The sequence below is a fragment of the Strongylocentrotus purpuratus genome, unplaced genomic scaffold (genome assembly GCF_000002235.5).
Source record: "Strongylocentrotus purpuratus isolate Spur 01 unplaced genomic scaffold, Spur_5.0 spur5_scaffold_3, whole genome shotgun sequence".
Classification (NCBI taxonomy): Eukaryota; Metazoa; Echinodermata; class Echinoidea; order Camarodonta; family Strongylocentrotidae; genus Strongylocentrotus; species Strongylocentrotus purpuratus.
In genome coordinates this window covers 27,267,441-27,292,337 of record NW_022145609.1, presented here as the reverse complement: position 1 = coordinate 27,292,337, position 24,897 = coordinate 27,267,441, and the positions used below count along the sequence as shown (strand labels likewise).

General features: G+C 38.8%; 1 protein-coding gene across 1 annotated transcript in view; it reads left to right on the top strand.

The window, feature by feature from the left end:
• LOC580769 (receptor-type tyrosine-protein phosphatase S) overlaps nucleotides 1–24,897 on the top strand; it is a 76,934-nt gene that overhangs the window by 12,837 nt on the left and 39,200 nt on the right. Inside the window, 1 exon segment of the mRNA XM_030996040.1 lies at nucleotides 18,623–18,802. Coding sequence (XP_030851900.1) covers nucleotides 18,676–18,802 — 127 coding nt within the window. The 5' untranslated portion in view covers nucleotides 18,623–18,675.

Below are 24,897 nucleotides of genomic sequence, written 5' to 3'. Positions count from 1 at the left end.
AGTGGAGCCTAAGTTCATTGTCATAATCGGCTTTATAGTTCCCTGTTTGTATAGGGGTTTGCTGGCTGGGATTTGCAGGGGTAATTATGTTGCGAGTCTGGACCAAGAGAACCGCCAAGATGCAGACTTGTTGGCAGTTGCTACAATGGACTTTGATTACAACCATTACCATTTTGACAATCTTTTCTTTGATGCACGAATTTGCTCCAAAGGGCAACGCTTCATGGTCTGTAGGTCAAGTGTATTTTGAATTTGTTTTGTTTGATCAGGCCCTAATTTTGCAGTGAAAGAAAAGATATATGTCAGTCTCTATGAAAACAGCCCACAATAGAGAATTAGGTTGATATTTTCATAATATGATTAGGGTTTGTAAACTTTGTAAAGAAGCTTTCAGCAAGTCAGATACATACATATACAGGTATTCTGTGAGTCTGTTTAAGTAAACAAAGTATGCTTTAAAATCGTAGAGTTTTACTGTCTTGAACATTAGAAAGACTACAGACTTGAATTATGAATATTTCCCATACTTCAAGTGAAGAACAGGGTTGGGGATTGCTGAAGGCATATTGAGGTGTTATTTATTTCAAAATTTAGACCTAGGACAAGTCTTTTAGGACACAAGCTTTTAAAATAAATCAAGGAACTTTATACTTGATATATTTTCTGCTTCACCTGTTTAAGTACCATTTTTGAGAATATAAAAGGCAGTTAATTGTGAGAGATCAAGCCTTCAAGTGTAAAGTCAAAATTCAGGAAAAAATTGGCTTTTTGTTTGGTCTAGTGTCAAGTACTTAAAAAAAAGACATTTCTTTGTTGAGTGTTCTAATAAAATCAGCTCAGCCTGATTTACTTATCAACTTAAGCAGAAGATATCCAGTATTTTAATAATCTTTCTTCTCACAAATCTAAAGCTCGGTTTTCTATAGAAGGAGGTGCAAATAGCGAGATGTCTGCGGAGCAGAGGTTTGCAATTCTACAATTGTCAAAAACACTAGCTTACCACCTGAAGTCAAGGTTGATTACAATGGATGTCAAAATGGAAGGATAGTTAGTGACAGAGAATGGAAGAAAGGAAGAGAGAGAGAGAGGAAGGCAGGGTAAAAGAAAAAATAAGGGAATCTATGAATAAGAATGCAATAAAGAGAGAAGAATCGAAGGGTATATTGCATGTTGACGTAAAAGCAAAGGGCCTGGCTATAGTTTAATATTGTGTCTTCTTTCAAATCATCCAGAGTTTTTTCTTCTACTCCTCTCTTCACCGTTTCTGTTTTCATTTCCCTCCTCGTATTTTGGTGTCAAAGTCACAGCACTTTTCTTGGCTTTTCACCTGTCTCTCGCATTTGTACGCTCTCTCGCACTCATATTTGCATATTTTCACAATTTCTTCCCCTGTCGTTGTCTTCACGTGAAGTTCAGACCGTGCAGTGTTGTCCTACAGACTGGTACAATGTTATTTTGCCTCCCATCCATGCGTGCCTTGATCTGTCTCCCTAGTATATATTTCCATACCGCTTTCGGATCAGAGAATTAATGTATTTTCAGCATAAGCATGTAAATAGGGTGGATTCACAATTAACAGCGCCCCCGCAGACGAGACGCGACGGGCCAATTTTTCAGCCCTTGGGTCGACATCTTTCAACTAGTGCAGAGCAGTAAAACGCCAGCCACCAATCAAAATGACTTAAGTGGTCCGCACTTCGTTAATTCATTCAATGAGATTGATTGTTGTTCTAATATCAGCACATGTTCTTATATTGAATTAGAATGTCAAAACCCACCCATCGATCTGAAATTTTTGGCCTGATTTTGAACAAAAATCAATATAAATTGTCCTTTCTTTGCCATAAAGTGACCAAATCCCTAGTTGCTGATGGGGGTCAATTTGACTACTTTTTCTAGCATCAGGGCAGATTCGTTCACAGAATAGGCCCATCAAATCTCCTTTAGAAAACCTACCCCTGACCAAAAATGACCATAATGTTAATTTTGGGCGAAAAAGTAGCGAAAATTATCAAACAGTCGTGAGTAGGGTAAATAAGGTAAAATACTCTTGGAACGACCACAATATTATTCATTCTCACCAAATGCTTTGATTACATCCATCAACCACCACATCAGTATTTTAATCCAAATGGCAGCTTCCATGGGAGAATGGCTGGCAAGGAAACTGCAAACTTTGGAGAGATTGTTTTTCCTCGCTATGTAATTTCAAGATTTGTAAACAGGCTGACACACATAGTTTTGAATAAGGTTATCTTGAATAAGGTTATCTTGAATAAGGTTATCAGCTGACGTTTGTTGGGTTTACCTTTATTCTCCTTTGAGTATTAAAGGTATTATCACTCTTTGGATTCTGAGCCATCATTAATCCAACTAAAGCCCCATTTTCACCTAGCTGTATGAATGGTGTTCCGAGAGATGATCAGGATATACAGGCTCATGTCTCATTACGTTTTGTTGCAGAGAGGATCTCTCTCTCTCTCTGATAATATAATGCAGTTTTACATCTGTGAAGCTTACCATGAATCCTCCTCAAGGTATCTGCTTATCTATCTGGGGATCATTTGCTTTGTTGAGAATAAAGATGCTCATTATTATAACTGCTGTCTCTATGGTATCGTCTAAGAAGGCTCATGTGCGAGGCTTCTCGCTTTCTACCTCTCTCTCTCTCTGTCTCTCATTTGTCATTTCTTATTTCCTTCTCTCTTCTCTCTTATTCACTCCTCTCTTTTCTCCCCTCTCTCTCTCTTTCTCTCTCCTCCTTCCCCTTTCTCTCCCTTCTCTTTTTCTCCGTCTCTCCCTCTCCCACCACCCCACCCTCTCTCTCTCCCTCTCCCGCCTCTCTCTCTCTCTCTCCCACCTCTCTCTCTCTCTCCCACCTCTCTCTCTCTCCCACCTCTTTCTCTCTCTCTCCCTCTCTCCCTCTCTCTCTCCCTCTCTCCCTCTCTCCCACCCTCTCTCCCACCATCTCCCACCCTCTCTCTCTCCCACCTCTTTCTCTCTCTCTCCCTCTCTCCCTCTCTCTCTTCCTCTCTCCCTCTCTCCCACCCTCTCTCCCACCATCTCCCACCCTCTCTCTCTCCCACCTCTCTCTCTCCCACCTCTCTCTCTCTCTCTCTCTCTCCCTCTCTCCCTCTCTTCCTCTCTCCCTCTCTCCCATCATCTCCCACCCTCTCTCCCACCTCTTTCTCTCTCTCTCCCTCTCTCCCTCTCTCTCTCCCTCTCTCCCTCTCTCCCACCATCTCCCACCCTCTCTCTCTCCCACCTCTCTCTCTCCCACCTCTCTCTCTCTCTCTCTCTCTCCCTCTCTCCCTCTCTCCCTCTCTCCCACCCTCTCTCCCACCACCCCACCCTCTCTCTCTCCCACCTCTCTCTCTCTCTCTCTCTCCCTCTCTCCCTCTCTTCCTCTCTCCCTCTCTCCCATCATCTCCCACCCTCTCTCCCACCATCTCCCACCCTCTCTCCCTTCTCTCTATCCCGATCCAACCCATTTTGCCCCAAGTTGCGAGTTGAGAAGGATTTTTCCCTCTCATCCCTTCGTGAGCCGGCATAAAAACAGCGAGCTGAAGCCGAAATAACAGTGGCAGTTTCCATTCTCCTCTTGTCTGGAAAATTGGTTGGCTTTACGTGGATGATTGGGATAAAGTCAGGATTATTTTCTGAGGGAAATGCTCTGAAAGCCGATCAGTACTGGGGGGGGGGGGGCTTTTTCCCTGTACTTCATTGACGATCATGTTGCACGTATATTTTAGCCACAGGATGATTGCGAGATCTTTACAAAGCCGAACTATCAAGACGATGTAGTAACGACGGGATTTTCGGCAGCTGTTTGCTTATATCCCGCAGATTTTGCTTCTTGGGCGTGATTCAAATTTACAAGTGTCATGTGTTTCATTTGTGAATTTCCCTGGTGGTTGAGATGTTATACCCAGCAGGAGGAGGAGGTTGCTTTTGGTGGATTCAGATATGGAAAGATCCCTGATAAAGAGCTCTTACTAAATTCCTTGAGTGTTTGGGGAGGAGTAAGGGAATGTTACAGAAACTTCAGAGGCTGTTTGTTTTTGTGTGATATGTTAATGAAAGAAGGATCTAACGCAGTTAGGGTTGAGTCCCTGATACTGTTCATGTAGACTTAATCTCTTCATCACTCCCCTTTCCTGGCACTCCAAGCTGTCCCACAATTCCTTCCCTCCCGCTCATACTCCCTGGAAGCCCGCATCGTCCATCCCCATCATCAAGGCTGACATGTAGCGCACTAGAGACGGTAAGCACCTTCATGGTCTCGGGTAACCTTGATCGATACCTGTGCTTGGCTTCCGCAAACATCCAGCCCCTTATACGTCCAGTGTCCACCTCCAGAAGAGGGCATGAAGAAGCCAGTCATGCGCTATAGAGGTCAAGGGTCAATCTACCTTTGCCTCATTAGACTCACAAACCAGTCATCATGAGGATATCAGTGACACAGTCCACATTCAGTCTTTGACTCTGAGGAAGAGATCTTGGGACATCCTCTTCAAGGCGATTGTTGATGCTTGGAGGTTCGATCTGCAGTCTCCATCTCAGGGCTCATTTGCATAGATGCTGTCAAAATTTGCAGGGGGAGATATGGGATGATCAGGGTTTAAGCACTGTCTTATTACTTGCTTCAGGGTTTATAGACTATAAGAATTCCCTGGGTTTGTGTTCATGTCACGGAAAACAAATGAAATATTCAATTATCATGTACTCAATGAAAACATTTAATGTGAAGTTGTTATTAATGAGATCTGTCATTTCTGCGAGGTGAGAAAAGTCCTGTCGAGACTTTCCCACATCTGAATTCTATAGATTACCGAGGAATCACTTCCCCTTTGAAGATTATTCATTAGTTAGATCTCCTTAATAATCTGTATGGAATTCTGACCTCGATTTTGTAGTACATGTAAGCACCTTAGATATTGTAAGGCTTCATCGACCCAATTTTCATCTTTTGTATCTAATAGCATCCTTGGAAGAACTGTTTGCTGGAAATAATCACTCTACTTTTCAATGAAAGCAGATAATATTTATATATGTCAATTAATGTTTACAGGTGGGAAAAGAATGATAATATTTTGTGTCAATGGATTCATTTTCTTGTCAACTATACCTCAAAATGATGATAACAGGATTAAGAGTATGCAATGAACAATAAAAGGAATATTTCATATGAAGGCTCTGTGAGAACACTTTTTCGATCAATGAACTATTTCATTTATACCAGTATTTGAAATATGTGGATATTATTCTCCTTCAAAAAGATGTTTTTAAACTTGTCCTCAATAACATGGCCAATTAGTTCCTATTTTTGTCAAAATAGATGTACTTCTTTTTGTTCTGGGGTTGGTATTCATTCAGGCACCTAGCTACAAGTAAACAAGGTTAAAAACATGTATATCACTGTCAGAATTGATCATAACAAATTCATCATACCAGAAACCCTTTGATTGTCAATGTTCCTGATAGATTGAATCAGGTAATCACAACAAAATTGTTTGGAAATCATCAAAGGTGGTACATCGACCCTATTTCTCAAAACCAAGTCTTGTATAATGATGATTCACGTAACTGCAATTTACACTGCGAAGTACGAGAAATGTATTTACTCTCTTAAATAGCCATAGTTCAACGTTTTGCCCGCTTTTCATCGGCAGTCCTTTAGCCGCCTGACTTGTTTTGAATCGGCCACCGATATTGCTCTATATTCGGCCATTGTTCGGCTGGGGATTATCTTCGCTCTCTACAATAGGGGCTGCACGAAATCATATTTGTTGAGTAAAATCACATGGCAAATATTACTCTGGGAACTTCAAAGGGGGGAATTGTGGCTCAAAGTTGAATAGCACGGCATCTTGAAAATAGAGAATTTTAGTGTATTATTACCCATGGTAATTTCAACTATATATGTATTTCCTGTTTTCAACACAGAAAGCTGTGTACTTCTGCTTTCTGCCTTAAGTAATACATACATGCGATACTTGAAAATAGGGAAAGGGAGTGTTTTTAAGTTTTCAAGGAATTTAGAGACAGATGTAAAGAATTTGTATTTTCCATGTCAAATATTATGGGATTTGGCAGTTGTGTAATTTGGTTTCAATGTAGTTATGAATTGAAAGAGTGAGAAAGTAGGACGTGAAGGACCGCAAATTGACAAAAACTTGTAAGTTTTGTTTGCCACTTACGGTGACCTCAACTTTGATACTCAATTTGTACCTGCAATTACTTTCATGGCATATCAGCTGGAACTTGTCCAGGAATTTGTCATATATCATTTTTTCCTCCTTCTTTTATCAGAACTTTTACTCCACTTTATCAGTGTATGGAGTGGTATGCTTGGTTCAGTGTTAGTCAGAAGATTCATTGCAAAGTACATTTACTTCAATGCAGTGATTGCATACACTCAAAAGATATATATATATATTTTTAAACTTAAAAATGTAGAGATTTAGAGAATGATTTTCATGTAGAGGTGTCATGGTCAAATCCCACTGTGGCATGAATGTCCTTTGGCAAGACATTAATCTACATTTGCCACTCTCCGCCCAGGTGTAGTAGATGGGTACCTGGTAGGGATTTATTCCTTGATTACTTGTAGATGCCTTAATCATCCCTGGGCGGAATACATGCATAATGTAAATGTAACTACATGAATTATTTTATTTATTAAAAAAATGAAAATTATTTAAAAAATTATTATTATTTTTATTGATTTTTTAAATTATTATTACTTTTATTATTGTTGTTGTTGTTGTTGTAGTTATATAGATTTGATCACATGAACTTTATGAAGGCTTAAATATTACCAGAACTAGAGGGTACCAACTAAACATCGTCTTTTTACCATGTATTTGGGCCTATTCACCATGTTCCCAAAGGGAAAATGAGAGGATATTCATTGCACAATGGTTTCCCCAATACGCAGAGAAGCAGCAAATCATTTCTGAAATTCCAAGCATGTAACGGCGCAATTAAATCGGAGCCAGTGTTTGTGAAGCCCATTCCCCGAAGAGGTTCCTACCTCTCTACACCTTTATACACGCAAGACAAATCTCGAGCTCTGCCTAGCGATGCTGCGAGATAAAAAAATCGTCATGCGTGGCGAAGTGATTACGTGCAAGCGAGACATCACACGCTCCGTCGCACACCGGCAAGTCGTCTGCCTGTGGCAGCGGCGAAAGGCGAGGGCAGTGTGCGCGTTTACATGGCAGAGTGGCAGTGCTGCTGAAGAGTGTTTTGAAATTCATGAGGTGGAAATTTGTCTCATGAAGTTGTCATGGTAATGAGAAATAGGTATGTTAAATGGGATGGAAAATGATATTTACGGATAGGAAGAAAATCTTACTTTCAATTAGCTAAATAGAGTATACAAGAAAGAGAATTATATTGTTAAGGACTTGGTATAGACTGAAAGTATTGCTGAAACAATATAAAGGATCATGTTCAGCGGTGTGTGGAATATTTAAAACATATTATTAGTTTTAGAAATGCAAACAGAGATACCTTTGGAAAAGAAAAGGTAGAAATTAAGAATCAAATGTATAAGATAAACCTATCTAGAGATTAAATAGGCTATATGAAAGATTGAGGTGATTGTAGTAAAGTAAATTCTGCAATACAAGAGGGAAAATATATAAAACAAGCAGTGCAACAAGAATACAAATATAATTTGACCATTAGAGGTGTGTAGGCATCACATGAAAACTATATATATATATATATATATATATAAAGAAGAAGATGCTACAAATCAGTATACAAAACAACACCTAAGACACAATGGTGTGTTTTAAGGAAAGTGATTTTTCTTGTCTGTTTGGAGCCAAATTGGCTTTTACCCATCTAATTCAACATTGAGTTAATGCCCTCCTGCAGCATGATAAAAAAGATATTAAACCAATGCCGAGGAAATAATCCTCATAGATCTCTTTTTCCCAGACTGCCTCATGATGAGGTGAAATGGAGACATCAACATCGAAGATATCAAAGTTAAACTTTCTCCCTCTCTCCCTCTTCGTCTACTACCACAAACCCCTCCTGTCTTCAGCTAGAAAATAAGAAACATTGGAATACTCTCTCAACACACTAACTTGCTGAAACATACTGCCAACAAATGTATTCATCATCATGCCGAAACACATTCCCACATTGTTCCCTCTCTGGCTATTTACCGACCAGTAATGACCCCACAGTGACCACTAACGATTACCCGCTCTCCAATCTGTAATTATTCACTTCATTATATAGCTCCCTCGCTTGCCTGAAAGTAGACAAATTCAGCCATCTAATGGAAAGAGGGTTTTACTTTTTCCAAAAAAAATGATGCAGGATTGCAAACCCATGCACATAATTCATTTTTTTTATGGGTAAATGCGTGAGTTTGAGAGCGGAGACCGATATGTTCATGATGTGCCGACGACTATGTCTAGCCTCAAGAGCTTTTGTGATATATTTATCAAGAAATCTATTTTCCCCCTCATGTATTTCATGATTGATGTGGCATGTCCAAAATAGCGTGAGAGATCCTATAGATAGATTTATTCATACAACTCTGAGTTATGTTCCAGGGAATGTATATAGTGAGTGCATATCATCAATAAAATGGAGATTTCAATATTTTGAGCAAATATCCTCCAGGAACACGATCACGAACAACTGTTAAACAAAAAATCCACTCCAGGATAATTTCAATACCCTATTGTATGCCCCATAGAAAACATGTTCAGATTACGTAATATATCATTTCAATAAGTGATGTATGCATAAAGCTATTAAAATGTGCATTAGGATGAGTTTTTAAATGTATCTTGCTTAGGAAGGATATCCCAAATATTACATACCGGTATGTGTTTTAACTTAAAATGTTATGGGTTTATAAAGTGCTTAATACATCTATGATGAAGCTATATGCACTTAACGGAAATATATATATGTTCATATATATGCATTTCCTTATATTCCAAGAGAAGCGGAGGAGATCAGATCATAATAAACTAATTTAATATTGTTGTCGGGGCTGGGTGCCTCAATGTTTGGCCTGCTTTTGCCAGGACAGATGCCTGCGGTTTGACAGTTGGCGTGGAATTAACTGACCACACGCCAGACAGACAGCGCCTACCGGCCAAGTCCAGATGATTTTCATGCTTGCTTGCTCATCTCTTGCTGGATTATGCCATTATGTGAGGGATAAGAGGTGTGGATACTGAACATGGGTGTTTTATGCATCAAAAATAACCCCAGTTAGAGTGGGGACAAATAGCCTGCATTAACACCTTCTTGGGAGTGTTAATTGCTTTTCACTCGAACTTCTCTCTGTATGTACTGCATATCTAATTTGTGGTTATTCGTTGCGAGGCTTTATCTCGCTTTATTTCACCTCCTGGAATATTCACCTGCTCCTCCGAATTATTTCTGAAAGTAAAAGTTGTTATCTTGACAGGAAAATGTTTGAACTCCCAAATTATGATGAGATTTGTGGCCTTTCATATTTTAAGCTTCTAATATTAAAGTATAACAAGGAAGGATCGTATGGAAAGTATTTCAGAAGAAATATCCAGCATTATTGTTTAAAGTTATTGCTTGTAGACAAAATGCTTTCTACAAATTGTATTGTGTGTGTCTTTCATCCTTTTGTCCATTTCTCTGTCTCTCTCTGTCTCTGTCTGTCTGTCTCTCTCTCTCTCTCTGTGTCTCTGTCTGTCTGTCTCTGTATCTCTCTCTGTCTGTCTCTCTTTTTCTTACTTTCTCTCTTCCTCTCCTCTCTTTTCTTCTGAGTGCATATGTCTCCTGTTTTAACTTCTATCACCTCCTGGAGAAATCTGTTTTGTATTCTCCAACTTCTTTGATTCCTTGGTATATCTTTACCCATTTTACTTTATTTGTCTGCAAGCCATCACAGTTGTGTGTCTGTGTGTTTGTCTCTCTCTACTCTCTAATTGCTCAAGCTTTGTGTCTTCCCTTTCCTCTTCACCTTGTACCAGACGAGACATTCCTATCACACGTCTGAAGGAGATCGTGTTAGTGAATGATTAGGCCTGTCTTCATCAGCTCGAGATTGCCAAATAGCCAGCTATTTCTGATTTTGGGAAATAAGCCTGAAGTTACAAATCGCGTCCTCATCAGCTCGAGACTCGAGCTCGATAAATTACCTCAAGACATTTTGCTCAGCGTTCGCGCATAGTGCGAGTCTTCGGACTGCTGAGGACGCACCGGACAAATATCTGGATATTTTACCAAATAGCGGGATATTACCCCAAGATATCTTGGGATGATTATCTATACCAAATATCCCGCTAATTTCAAATGCGGGCCGATAGATGACGACGCAATTAGCTGGATGATTTGCGATCGGGATAGTTAAAATAGCGGGTTATTTGCCAATCTCGAGCTGATGAAGACGGGTCACTCGAGAGAGAGAGCGTGGGAGAGGGTATTAGTTGCGGGTTAGAAAATGTGTTGATGGCTACATCAGCCAAGGCCAATTAAACACTTGAAGAAAGTACTAAGATAGCTTGAGAGACAGTAGAATCCATTGCCCTCAAGGTCCTACTTACCCAAAGATCAACACAGAGAAAGAATGGTAACTTTCAAATCGGGTTCTAAGGGTTCATTTGGACAGGTGTACTGCTATGTGTCGGTGTTTAACATTCTAAACACGGATCACCGCCGGGTGAAGGGGTGCGCTTGCTCCAGACGAGGGTAATGAGAGGGATCGAGAGGGCCCCCGTAGGGTGCAAGGTGGCTTTGTATTGAGTGGTGAAATGAACATCCAGTCTAAACAGGGATGGGATAAGAGATACATGATGAGCGATAGATCGATGCTGGGGGAGATGGATGATTACAGGGGGAATGTAGATCACAATGGTCAATTAGAGATGAGTATCGCTTTCTTTCTACCTTACAATGCCAAGCCAGCTCGCCTAGAGGTGAGACCCAAATATTTGTGATTAGCAGGAAGATGTAGGAGCGGGAGAAAGAATCCTCTCACAGGCAGGCCAAGAAGTTACCAGCAATTCTTGGGCAGGCACAGCAAGTAAATAAGAAAGGAGTCACTATTCTTATACAGAAATGGGTCACAGTATCATCCTTGAAGACTTCTCAAAGTTGAAAACAGGGTGCATCTCAGTAATAAAAGTTACAGGTAAAGACAAATGAGATTTAAGCGCTACCTGTATAGAAAGACCACCTGTCTATAATTTTAAGACCATAGTTTTAGTTTCCTGTGATGATGCTTCACTATTCCTAATTAGTATTGTCTTTCATATGCTGTTAGAATTTAACATTTTTCATTTTTGGGGCCTGCAAATGGGACAAAGTATCTTGATAATTGAACTTTGTCCTGTTCCCTGAATATTGCTTGAACGGTATCATTATCTGTAGGCAATGTTTTATATGAGAGACAGGAATGGATGGGGAGATGCTGAGAAAAGATGGAGAATACTTTATTGACCTTCCTCCCAACTCCATCTCATGGCTGCCTGCCCGCCTGCTGCTTCATGAGGCCCGTCTTCACTATCTCGAGATTGCCAAATATCCAGCTATTTGAACTATCCTGATCGCAAACTACCCAGCTAATTGCGTCTTCATTAGAACGAAGTAGCAAATTAGCTGGATAGTTGGTCGGGATAATATCCTGAGATATCTCGGTCTAGTTTGCAAAATATCCCACTATTTCCGAACTAGCGGGATAGTTTGCGACCGTCTTCATTAGACCGAAGTACAGAGTCAAATATCCCGATCCCATCATGCACCGCTGAGCGGTATAGATCGCATGTGCGCGCTCTAGTACAACTAGTTAACACGGTGAACCGGAAATCGTTGTGCATGATGGGATCGGGATATTTGACTCCGTATTTCGGTCTAATGAAGACGGTCGCAAACTATCCCGCTAGTTCGGAAATAGTGGGATATTTTGCAAACTGGACCGAGATATCTCGGGATATTGTCCCGACCAACTATCCAGCTAATTTGCTACTTCGTCCTAATGAAGACGCAAATTGGCTGGATAGTTTGCGATCAGGATAGTTCAAATAGCTGGATATTTGGCAATCTCGAGATAGTGGAGACACGCCTATGTTTATCAAAGGCTCACCAGAAAATGATTGCCCACCAGTGTGTAACAAAAAGAGAAACGCAAAACCGAAATGGGGGGATCAAAGGGGGGATAGAGATGAAAGGCCGTTGAAATATCTCCCTCCAGGCCACGGCGACGGGCTAACAAGATTTGGGAAGGGGTGGAATAAGATTGTTCACGAAGAATGGCCGTGAGGTGTGAAAAATGCAATTCTAGCTAATGGGTGGTATCAGCCCCTCACAAAGTGCCTTGACACCCCTAACAATGCTCCCTCGGGTCATCCTCCAATTTTTAATTCTTCAATTTTCCCCGCCTCGTATTGACCAACTTGCTGTTGGTTTCTTTATTTCTCCGCCGTATGGTTCTCGTAATCAAAGATTATTTTAGTCTGTGATGGAGTGCTATCCCCTCTTGAATTCAATCAAGACATTCAGGGAGGAAATTTATAAAGGGATTTAGAAACAGTCTCTGGTGTTTTTTTCTTGGTTATGTATCACTTTCCACTGGAACTTCACAATCAACAATCAGTTTGGGCTTCAGGTCTAGACATTTGTTTACCCCTAAAAGAGATAGATAGTTAGTAGAGGGAAATCTTATTGAGGAAATTCAAATTTTGTCTCTGCTTCTGCTACTGTTATCTATCCCTCGACCCAAACTTTCAATCGACACCGAAAGATGCGACTTAATCTCTAGAAAATATTTCAGTATGTTTCTTCTTGAACAAGGTATTGCTCTTCAAACCAAATTTGCATGGAGCATGGAGGAATGTCAGCTCCAACAGTGACATTTCAAGCATGATTTTGGGAGTGTCCCATATACGTCTGCTGCTAAAACATTGGCTTGCAAACTCTTGGAGAACCCCTGCCTACCCATGAAAGCCAACTGGAAAAAATTGTTACTATAAAACAAGAAATGTTTTGAACTTTGTTAGAGGTCTAGTTTGTAAAAGGATCATGCTGCAAAATAGTGGAATCAGCACTAACATTTTTGCAAGTTTTATGTCACAAAAATGTCTGGTTTTGCAGAACATAACTGTGCAGAGATGGAACGATTGCAATTCGAGTTTTATGGACAAATTTGAATTGGAAAGCCATTTTTTTATGCTGCTTGTACTCAGCACTCAGCACTTTCACCAAAATGAACATTTTACGAAAATTGCTTTTCCTCAATTGTGAAGCTTTTATGAATTTTGCATGGGTTATGGCCCTACTCTAGCACTCCCAAGTGACTTAACGTTGAACATTAACTTTGGTTGTGAAATACGATTTGAATTGGGAAGGTCTATAGTTCAAATCAAATTACAGATTTCCTTTTCTTTTCACAATTGAGGGGAAAGAGATTACTTTGGCAGGTTTTTTCTCTCACTTTATGAAGGTGAAACCTTGAACATGAAACATTTATTTTTTCCCTTTTTTTTTGGGGGGGGGGGGGAAGAGAGGGCCGGGTCTTTTAGAGTTTACGACCGTGAATTATTCACCTCCTTTCAATCTATTGACAATGCAAGAATTATTATATATTTTTTTTTTGGAGGAGGAGGATCGATCTAGGTCTGAGTGAAGAGTTGAAAGGCCATGTTGATCTTCTGTTTAGTCTGGCCTGTAGTGTTTTGCCTGATGGCACTCCACAAAAAATTGGCAAATGTTCAAAGACGTCCCTGGATGAAAGGGCTGTATATTAAATAAAGAAAGAAAATTAATGTATTCTTTGTTAGCACTTGCTCGTGGTATATAGTTTAACTTGTGTATCATGAACTACTACTGACCTTTGTCCTTCCAAAATGATAAATAGTAATATTAAAAGTATATGTGTCTGTTGCTTTTAGTATATATTTTTTCCTTGAATATTATAAACTGCCACATTCCAATCCAATCCAAGCCAAAATATATTTGATATAGCGCCTTTTCCTTGCAGTTACAAAGCGCTGCACACACGCTCCACAATGTTTAGGCCATCATTCCCCCTTTTTCTTTCCATTTATTGTACCTAAGTTTTGTTTTAAATTTATTCTAATGCTACATTAGGTTGAACATGATCGTAACTACTTTTGAAATATCAACAAAAGGCAATTTCAATAGTCTTGTGTGTCCCATAATGTGTGGGAACAGAAGTGGATTTTCAAAAAGCGTGGGTATGGCTGAAAATGATCGATACTGTGGCTTTTGGTTTGTAAAACAAAGTTAATATCCATGACAGATGACATGATAACCAAGAATACCTCACATTGGTTCTATATGCGCCCACCCAACATGTCATGTGATATCAAACAGAATAAAAGAAGACAAATCTTTTGTAAATACAACCTCTACCCTCCTTCAGTCGTAGTCAAATCCCAAACGTTTGTTTAGTTAGCCGTCCTAGTCCATATCTCTTCATGCTACGCACTTTATGGATGATTTACAGTCAGATCAGCGCATGGCTGTGTTTGTTTACAAAAAGATCATGTATGAATTCATGATATTTACCCTCACATCACGTTCAGCCTTCCACCCAAGCCTAAAGAAAGTGTGGATTACTGTATTTTTTCTGTACTTCTTCCTTGTTGGGCTGTTATCCCCCCCCCCAAAAAAAAAAAAAACAAAAAAACAACAACATATTTTTGCTCTTGTGGGCCATTGACATAGAGAATGCACATCTTGTAAACAAGAATGCCAAATTGATGCCATTTGAAGGCATATGAGACATACTCACAAATCAGATTGAATTATCTCTGCACCTGAAGATATATAACTCCCAAGCTAAGATTGAAAGGTATTCAAGGTAGTATATTATGATTTATGATATGATTCCTGAGCTTGTATTTCATGTCAACAATCCCTTGCTCATAACCAGGGAGATCTCCCTGCTCCAACTCATCCCTAAATATTGTTCCGCTAGATTTCGCCCCTGGATGTTCTTGAGTTTAATAAAAGACAGATTATACATTCTTGGTTAGATGTGCAAATGAAGTGAAAGATTTGAAAAATGAGAAGAACTGTTACATTATTGTGTACTGTAGATTTTTGAAAGAGTACCTGTGATTTTTATTCAGTTATGCTCGGTTCATCTTTTGTATAGAGTATTGACAATAACCGTTCATCTGAATCTCAGCCCAATTGATATGATTTGGTTTTTGTATAACATGAATTTTCCATGGACTCCATCTTATGTTGCACAGGCTTTGTATCCAACCGTTAAAAGCTGTATGATAGATTTTTTTCTTTCTAAAGAGACGTGAATTGTCTCTCGAGATGTGACATACACTTGGATTGTGAATGGAAGAGAATTGGGATAGTGACTGATTGTGATAAAAATATTCCATAGGGGCTTGGAAGCAGACTAGTGGATAGCAATCATTCACCCCCCAAGTTCATGTAAAGTTTAGATAAAAGGTAATTGGATTGGGTTGAATTCATCTGTCTAGGTTTACTCTTTTTCGTCAATAAAAAGATACAGCCAGTAGGAACATACGTAAAGCCACGGTGCCCCAGGGGTTTACTGCAAGGAATCGAGAGGAACGGGATGTGTGTGCTTTTGAATATTTTGGAGTTGTTGTTGTCGATCCTGCTTGTGGTGATGGTGGTGGTGGTGAGGATGATGGCGATGGTGATGATAATGATGATGGTGATGATAATGATGATGGTGATGATGATGATGATGATGATGATGGTGGTGATGATGATGATGATGATGATGATGATGATGATGATGAAGATGATGATGATGAAGATGATGATGATGATGATGATGATGATGATGATGATGATGATGATGATGATGATGATGATGATGATGATGATGATGATGATGATGATGATGATGATGGGATGATGATAATGATGATGATGATGAAGAAGATGGTGATGGTGCCGGTGATGATGCCCATTATTAAGCACCATAAATGTAGGTGAGGCTGTACGAGGAGGATGTTGTTGAAATGTTGTTGATCAGATAAAATGAACGAGTAGGAGGACGTGAAGGCAGAAAGATAATGAGAAGATGAGAGATATGATAAAGAGGAGAATATTGGAGGGAGGAAAAGGAAATTGTAAGAAACACAAACATACCATACTAGTAACTATCTCTTTTGTCAACCCCCCTCAAGGCAACATGATTGATTTCTTGGGTATGACCAGGGGCCTGTTTCACAAAGCCATTTTTCAATGACAAATGACAAAAAACAGTGACAAATCTGCTGATAACCAATCACAAGCAAGGATTTCAGTAGCTTATAACAATAACTGTCATTTGTCACTGATGACAAGTTTTGTGAAACGCGCCCCCCTGATTGTCAAAATCCTAACATTATCAGTCAAGTTTTCACTATGCGAGAAGTCTTGCAAGATGGCTGGGTGCGAGGTGCGTCTGAGTTGGATTGGGATGTCTTTAACACCGGTGTGTCTGTCAGAGATTGAGCATCGCTAAAGAGGACTCTCCTCCCTAATGTATCTAGCGGCTCATCATCAGCGTCTTGGGCTTTATACCGAGTTCATCTTCAAGGTTCTCCATGGGCACTGTCCATACTTGAACCTAGCAGCTATGATCCTTGCTCCTTTATGATAACTTTAAGCGGGACTGCACTACTTGTAGCTACTTGCGCCCTCTATATAGCCAACAATGCCAAAGAGGTACCCGTTGGTTCCCATGGTCCCTTTTTCTTATGTTAATTGAAAGCTGATTTGATGAGATAACCACCTGTCAGTGACCACGCAGGGAGGTCGAATCCCTTCTGCTGAAACTAGTGCAGATAGGCTTTAAAGATAATATATGGTAATATAGTCCTAATCAATGTAGATTCTAACAGAATCTAACACAGTTATCACCAAATGTTTATTTATATGAAAATATAGCATCTGCCAAATGAATTTGTTAGAAAATGAACAGTTTCTAATGAATGATTAAAATAAATAAAACATTTTCATGATATGCTGGGAATCTTGAGACCATGTAATGGCCACTTGAATCATCCACTAGCTTTTTCTTTGCATTGCACCTTAACAACTAATGGCAGTTACTTGAAAAGAATTCACAATGATATGGAATAAAGATTCACTGTGAATAATGGATATTGACTTTAATAAACTTGATGGTTGGTACTTCTTTAATCCCTCTAATATCAGCGTGTGGGCTGACTGATGAGATTTGGCAGTCGTTATCTAATTATCATCTATCCCTTACCTTGAAGTTCATCTTCAAGGTATGGTTTCCTTTGGGACATATAGCTCTTTCCAATTATGTGCTTACGATTGGATTTCTTCACTTTGATGCAAATAACAGCTTTTTGATGCGTATGAGTCATAATCCAAAAAATCGCAGGTGAATCTTCACGGAGTTCAAGTCAAGTTCTCTGTCTTGTACATGGTCTTTCTTCTCCTCTATTCCATGAAACATTCAAGCCAGCTTTGCTTTTGGTTCATATTCAGTTCATGTATTTGTTCATTTTTGTTTGAAGACTGTTATGACTTCATCAGGCTCTGTTCAAATTATTCTGTTCACATATCAGCCTCGGTGCTCACATTGTGGACTTTGGAACATATTTTTTTATAATTGGTTGTGATTGTAAATCCTGCAAGGATTAATGTTCAATCTTTTGGGTAAATATATGTATGTGCATGGAAAACATGAAGACATACCGTACCATTCAAACCATTTATTCCTGAGGCAAGTAATAGTTTAATCAGCTCCATCGATCACCTCAGGAGCATGGCCAAACATTGGTACTTTCATCATTACACGTACCCAAGCAACCTTAACTAGAGTGATGACAAACTGCTTTCTTTCTCAGCTTCGTTATCCCTCTCCCATCAGCAGAAGCCTGAAATAATATCACCAGTCTTCTCCCTGGGTCCCCAGACTCCAGAGAATCGTGCCATCGCATCATCTCCCAAATTTGATTTCTCCCTTCCGTCCTGGTCTCCCTCGATCCTTCTCCCTGGTGGCCGTTGCTGTTTGACGAGGACTGGAGGAAAACGAGGAGCCTTCTGTTCTGTTTGCCCTCTGTTGTCTTGGTCCCACTCTAGTGATTATTTGCTCAGGTTTTCACCTTGCCAGCTGGAGAGGGTGGTAGATGATGGAAGGAAGATGGTTTTGGTAGAAGGTTTAAGTAGTATTGGTGCTGGTGATGATAATGATGTGGTGGGATGATGATGATGATGATGATGATGACGGTGGGGATGATGATGGTAATGGTATGGTGTTGATGATGTTCTTCTTCATTGTAGTGGTGTTAGTGATGATGATAATGAGGAGATGGAAGAGGATGGGAAGGAGGAGGAAGAAGAGGGGAATGATTATGATTATGATGAGGATAATTATGATGATGATGATGATAATAATAGTAACGTAAGTGAAGAGTTTGAGGAATTCACAAGGGCTCATCTTTCATTATCCAAACAATATTTCTCTACATGATTTTTGTTCACAGAATAATGTTTCAGCATCATCACTTCAGTCCTAGCTGGAGTAATATTTCCAAGATTTAAAATTCCATTTTTTAAATATTAACCATAGCTTTTTTTCTTCTCCTCCCTTTCTCTCTACTTCATTTAATTTCTGCAGCTGACAGTCTTCCAGCGGGCTACCCCGAGATCACGTCCAACCCGCGACGTTACATGGTGGTGGAGAACAACCGACCGGCGACCATCTACTGCGGAGCCACCGGCAACCCTGAGCCTGAGATCCTGTGGTTCAAGGAATTTGTACCCATCGAAGCTAATGACAGGATCTCCATGACGGATTGTAAGTTGTAATATGTGACCAATAATTTTGTTTAAAGAATTTTTAAAGAATGGAAGAGGAAGAGAGAAAAGAAGATGTGATAATCGTTTGCACAAAATATTTCATTATTCAGTGATGAGACTATGCAGCTGAAAAAGAATTATGAGTCGTTTTAATGAAATGAAAAAATATTCTTAAAAAGAGATTTTAGGGATACCAGAGGCTTCTTTTAAATAAATAAAAATTGCTTCCTATAGGAAAGAATTGGGCTTCTCCGCTATTGCTGTAGTGCTTGGACCAGAGTCACCACAAGCTCTCTTGTAGAATGCGAGTTTGGCTTCTTTTGAAATGAAGTTTATCTTCAGTCCCAAGTGCCCTAAATGGTCTTGAGCCTGAAAAGCACAGGGATTAAAAATTGTTCTTAAATCAGAAGGGCATAGGCATTTAATAGCTACTTGTAATTTGGGAAGAATATGGTTCAATCTCACGGGCTGTGTCTTTTTTTATCAGCCAATGAAATGTTTCAGAAACTAATAGCAGCTTTGACAAAGCCTTCACTAACACTGGCGTTTTTCAGGCAAATGCCCATGCAAATCCCCACTGCAAGTCTTTGCTTAATTTATGGCTCAGGCAGAATTTGTAGTGGCGCAATTAATGCTTAATGTTTGCAAATTGTGCAGCTCTAATTAATAGATGGTATAAGTCTATAATTGGTGATCTTGTGCTAATAGCAATTATGTTTTCTTCTGTACGGTCTTTCTATATAGATGTATAGTAAATTACATTAATATGCACCAGTTTAGCAATAGCTTTGCACTCCCCTATATATGTTGTCTGATTTTAAAAGAAGAACAATCGTCTGGAAATTAGACAGAAAGGATTACATTTTAATTTCTAATTCTTATTCCAATGCATGAAATATATACAATTTAGTATCATGCAAGAAATAATCCCATATTAAGAAGCCTCAATCTTTTTAGTATAAATGCATGATAAAGATCATTTCTGACTAGCTGGCTGGAAAATAATTTAGATAATAGAATAAGAAGAAATTCTGTGTTAGAGAGTTAGATAAGACATTTCATATATTAGAAACTAACTGACATTTTCATTGGGTAGCTTGGTCCTTGTGTGTATCTTTCATATGTCAATGACTAACTGAACCCCCAAACTATATAATATATACATGCACCTAGGTAATATATATATGTACCCATATAATTTATACATGTAACAGTACTTTACAAAGAACTTAAGGTTTTTGCAGTCATAGATTTCTGAAGGAAACTGTCAAAGCAACATGGTTTTATGATAATCAGATATAATTCCTTTTGTTAAATAATATTTTCTTGTAACCAGTGTAAGTATTAGATATATTATATAAATTGTAACTACTTTTATTACTTTCTTTATTAGCTTGTTTGATAAGGATGTGATACTCTTTATAAATAATATGTTGCTTTTGTGCATGAGCGATTATTGAAAGGCTTTTTTTCCTCTTCAGTTTGAAAGTTTAGTGTACAAAAGATCTACATGTATATAGTATCTTTATTCCGTTCCGCAGTATTGGTTGAGGCGCATTTCAATTAATTTCGCTGCGTTTTGTGGTATTCAATTGTAAAGGAAAGAGAGGCATGACACGTGTGACATATGTATATAAATATTTTCTAAGTCTTGTCTTTAATCTATTATAATTTTGGGTTCATATATATTGTATTTACATATATAAATGTATACATGTATGTGTATCTTTTCGGTAGTACTGTCCCATTAATACAAATCCCCCTTGAGAGAATATAGTTTTGAATCTAGTGATCATATTTAAAACATAAATAGAAGTGAGGGCTTCTCCATTTGTAGGACTATTTGCAATATTCTCTATTATATTGAAAAATATTTGTGTAGAATAATCCTCCCTTTCACAATAACCCTTTGAAAAATCTAATATATAAACTCTTGTAAGATATTTTCCATTTTGATAACATGTCCCCCCCCCCCCCTATTTTTAAAATATTGTTAGGGATAAAATTGTCTTTAAACGATTTATATTAGGCTCTCCCATAGTTTGCATGCCACATTTTAGTTTCATATTTAATCAAGTCCAACAGTATGTTCTATTCCTAACATTAGATTGAATCGATGTTAACTTCTACATGTATGTATGGAATATTTATCCTGTATATGTATACATGTACATGTAGATATCTTGACTAACAGAAACTTGTTATCTGTTCTTTTATTTACCACCCTACCTGTTCTCCCTTCTATGTTTTACATCCCTTGCAACCCAATACTATACCACATCACATTCTCCCTCCCCTCCGTCTCCCCCTCCCCATTCTAATCGATACCCACAACACAAACAAAACATAATCTACAACCTCCTACAAATGTGTATGGCATGTGTATCAACAACGTACTGCCACTACTCAACTTCTCGTCCTACTACCACCATTCGTGTCCTACTTCTACTACCAACTCATATTCAGCCTTTCTCCATGACCGTTCTTTACCAGGTAATTACGGTGTTGGACGCATCCCCGCTTTCCTTAACTATACCTTACCTATGTGTATGGTCAGCCTCCATCCTCATCTCTTCCTTTCATCCCGTCTTGGAGCAGAAAGGTCGCAAGTACGCCAGCCTGCATCGTGAGAAGATGAGGCCTTTCTGCTCCGAGAGCACCATCCCATTATCATATCATATTCCATGTTTAAAAAAAAAAACCCATACTGGAAACTTGTTTACCCAGCCTTATAACGCACAAACTAGAAAGAAAAAAGGTCTGTGGCTAGCTGTGCCTGGGTGTTAGCCAATAATGGTTATGTGTTATTTAGTCAGATACTTCCTTCTTGCGCTGAGGCAGTTATTACCCATTATCCTGTCTAAACCTATTACAATCCCTGTTATACCATACCTACAATATACATAGCCCTAGAAAAATTGCATCTGGGAACTACATTTCTTCTTCATTCATATTTTGTTTGGTTTGTTCACTGTGCTTGGTTCGATATAAAGTGTGTCCCTTTCACCTTTTCAAGAATTGATAAAGTAAAGGTACAATATCACTATTTCGTACAAAAAGTGGGATAATTCAATTACAATATAGTGGGTTGATAAAGGGTATGGGTGATCTTGCAACTTGACGAAGCATAATACTGCAGCACTTCATATTTATTTATTTATTTATTTCTGATATTTAGACGGGTGACTCATTATCACCAATAATGGTGGTCTTCCATAAGGCCAAATATCGATTAGATGGGTTACATATATTACCTTAAATGTAGCTGTAAATAGAAAAGAGCTTGTTTGTAAAAAAAACATTAATTCTTGATAGAGGAACACAACATTCCTCGTACATATTTTAATTTTGTATCTATTATTGGAAATCTATTTTTTTCTTCCAAAGCTTAAAACATGCACTTGCACTAATGTTTCATCACACTTCAGTGAGAAATGGTTGCAAGTTGCTCGCTATTCTGGAGTCAAAGTCATTGAATGTTGCTTCTAGAATCACAATCACGTTTAAATAAAATGCTGTGCAACACTTCATTTCAAGTACATGTAGCCCAACTTTTCACTTGTTTCTTGTAGTTGCACTAAACATCCTCTAGAAATACATCACATATAAGTCTATATTATTAGTGATTTGGTAGGAGTTGTTATAGTTTGAATAAGACTGGTAAGAAAAACATAAACCGTAAAGGTACTATTCAAAATTTTGTGTTGCTTCTAGAATCACAATCACATTTAAATAAAATGCTGTGCAACACTTCATTTCAAGTACATGTAGCCCAACTTTTCACTTGTTTCTTGTAGTTGCACTAAACGTCCTCTAGAAATACATCACATATAAGTCTAGATTCTAAGTGATTTGGTTGGAGTTGTTAGTGGTAAGATTGGTAAGGAGAACATAAACCTTTACAAAGGTACAGATCAAAAATTTGATGAGGTTTGTGAAAATAGTCTGGAATTGTTTATTCATTTGTCTTAGCAAGTTAGAAAGAAAACAACTCTGAAGTTTCAAGAGAAATGATTACATCCAGTGAGGGAAATTTATACATTCTTGTGCAATATTAGTATTTGCCTCGCAGTACTAAAGTTATAGCTATTGTAACTTGAAGAGTGGTCTCAGAATAACTCCCTGTCATTGTCAGCACACCCATGCAGTCTTCCTTCGTATAACATAACCATTTGGGCGGATTTTTGAAGAAAAAAAATTGAATATGACTTTTAGTTTTGTAAATGACATCCTAGACCAAGGTGTCCGTATGGCAAATCTGGTACGATTGAATGCACGATACCTTACACTTGTATTTTGCAATACTGGATTGCAGTTCACCCGTGAAGTAGATCTTGGCATGCAACGTGTACCCTTACCTAGCAACAAGTGAATCTCATCTCCTTTCCAACCCATTCTGCAATATTGCGAGAGAAAAAAAAAAATCTTGTTAGACATCATAAAGAAGAAGTCATTGATATGCAGGTGCAATTGTTAATGAAATTGAACCCGGTCTAGTCAAAGCCGGGCTCTCTCAGGAGATGATCCCATACAAGCCCTGACTCATTGCTCCCGCGATGATGAAACACAAATATGACAATCTCACTCCAAGTATGTTAGCCCAGAATCGCCAAACAGGCACCGGCATCTCGCCTCCCTTTTGCCACGATATTGCATCTCTCTCGTCTCCCCGGCCCGCAAGACGGCACGCTCCAGATACTCGTGTTACGGCACGGATGCGCCGCCGAAGAGAAAATCAGGCGGCTCAGATTACGCTGATCATCCATTCATTTCTCGTTAGATCTCCAGTGTCCATCTCCAGGTTGCTCTTTGCTTTGCTATAGATGAATTCGGTCGTGACTTGCTCAAACCTCTCTATGTTATATGCCCGAAGTTTCCCCTCTGAGGTTTCGGTAGTAACTTCCCGTCTGCCATACCTCAATGTGTTGTAGAGATTCTTAATTAAAGTTAAATCTCAGAGTCGAACCTGTGGCTTTGGTTGATGTCTCCGATTCAACATGAGTTATTCGCATGCCTCGAGTCGTCCCTCAAGTAATTTCCCATGAGAAGTCGGATTTCAGTGTTCAAACCTTTTGAAGGAACGCTCTTATATAGATGGAGCTTTAAGACCAAGCAGTCATTATACCGCCCACCTTAGAACAGTAGGTGTATGATCATTTTGAAAATGAAAGATTTAAAAATGAGGCTTGATATTAATATGGAGCTTAAGACAAAGTGATGATAGCGTGACAAATATGTAGGACTATACCATTTTGATAATTACAAAGAGTTTAAGGAGCACTTCCCTAATGCTTCTGCAAAACTACTTTAGATATGTTAGGGAAATTTTTACTTGGTCAGGCAATTATTTGGATATTAGGACAACTAGGCATGATGCAGTAACTCTCAGAAGTCATGTTTAATTTCTCGGCAGGGAATTTCTTAAATGCTTCTCTTGTTCAATGAAAAGCTCTTACCGGTACACCTTTTCATATCACCCCTAAATCCCTTTTTGTGCATGCCAAGTCATACGGTTTCATTGGCATGGTTTGATGACTGCATGAGTGTCTTGAAAGCTTATGCGTTGGTTGAAGTGCCTCAACGGTTTCTGTGAAATGTTACAAAGAACATAAAAACTTCACTGCCTATTCTTCATCATGGCTTTGGCTGTATTCAAAACATATTTTCCTTGTTTAGTTTTTTCTGCTTTTCATGATCTTGTAGTAGTTTTTCTGACTATCTGTCTGTTAACTTAAAATTTGGTGACTAAGCATTTGTTTAGCGAGTGCTTAGCTCTGTTCAAAGAAAGCTCATTAGCATGAACAAAATCATGAGTCTATTATACATTTGTCAGTTGCACTCTGCCCACACAAACTCATTGTAGCAAGAAAAATGTTTTGAGGAACATTTCAGCTGGAAAAAAACATGCTGTCGATTTCACCAAAAATACTGTAATGAATTATATGGCTTATGCTTTTAGCAATTGTATAATGTATTAGTGCTGTGTGTGCTGAAGTTATTTTTGAATTTTATTTAGTTAAGTATTGGAGTGGGTATGAAAGGATTATTGCATGTGTATATGCAGTGCCTTATGATTCATTTGATACTGATTTT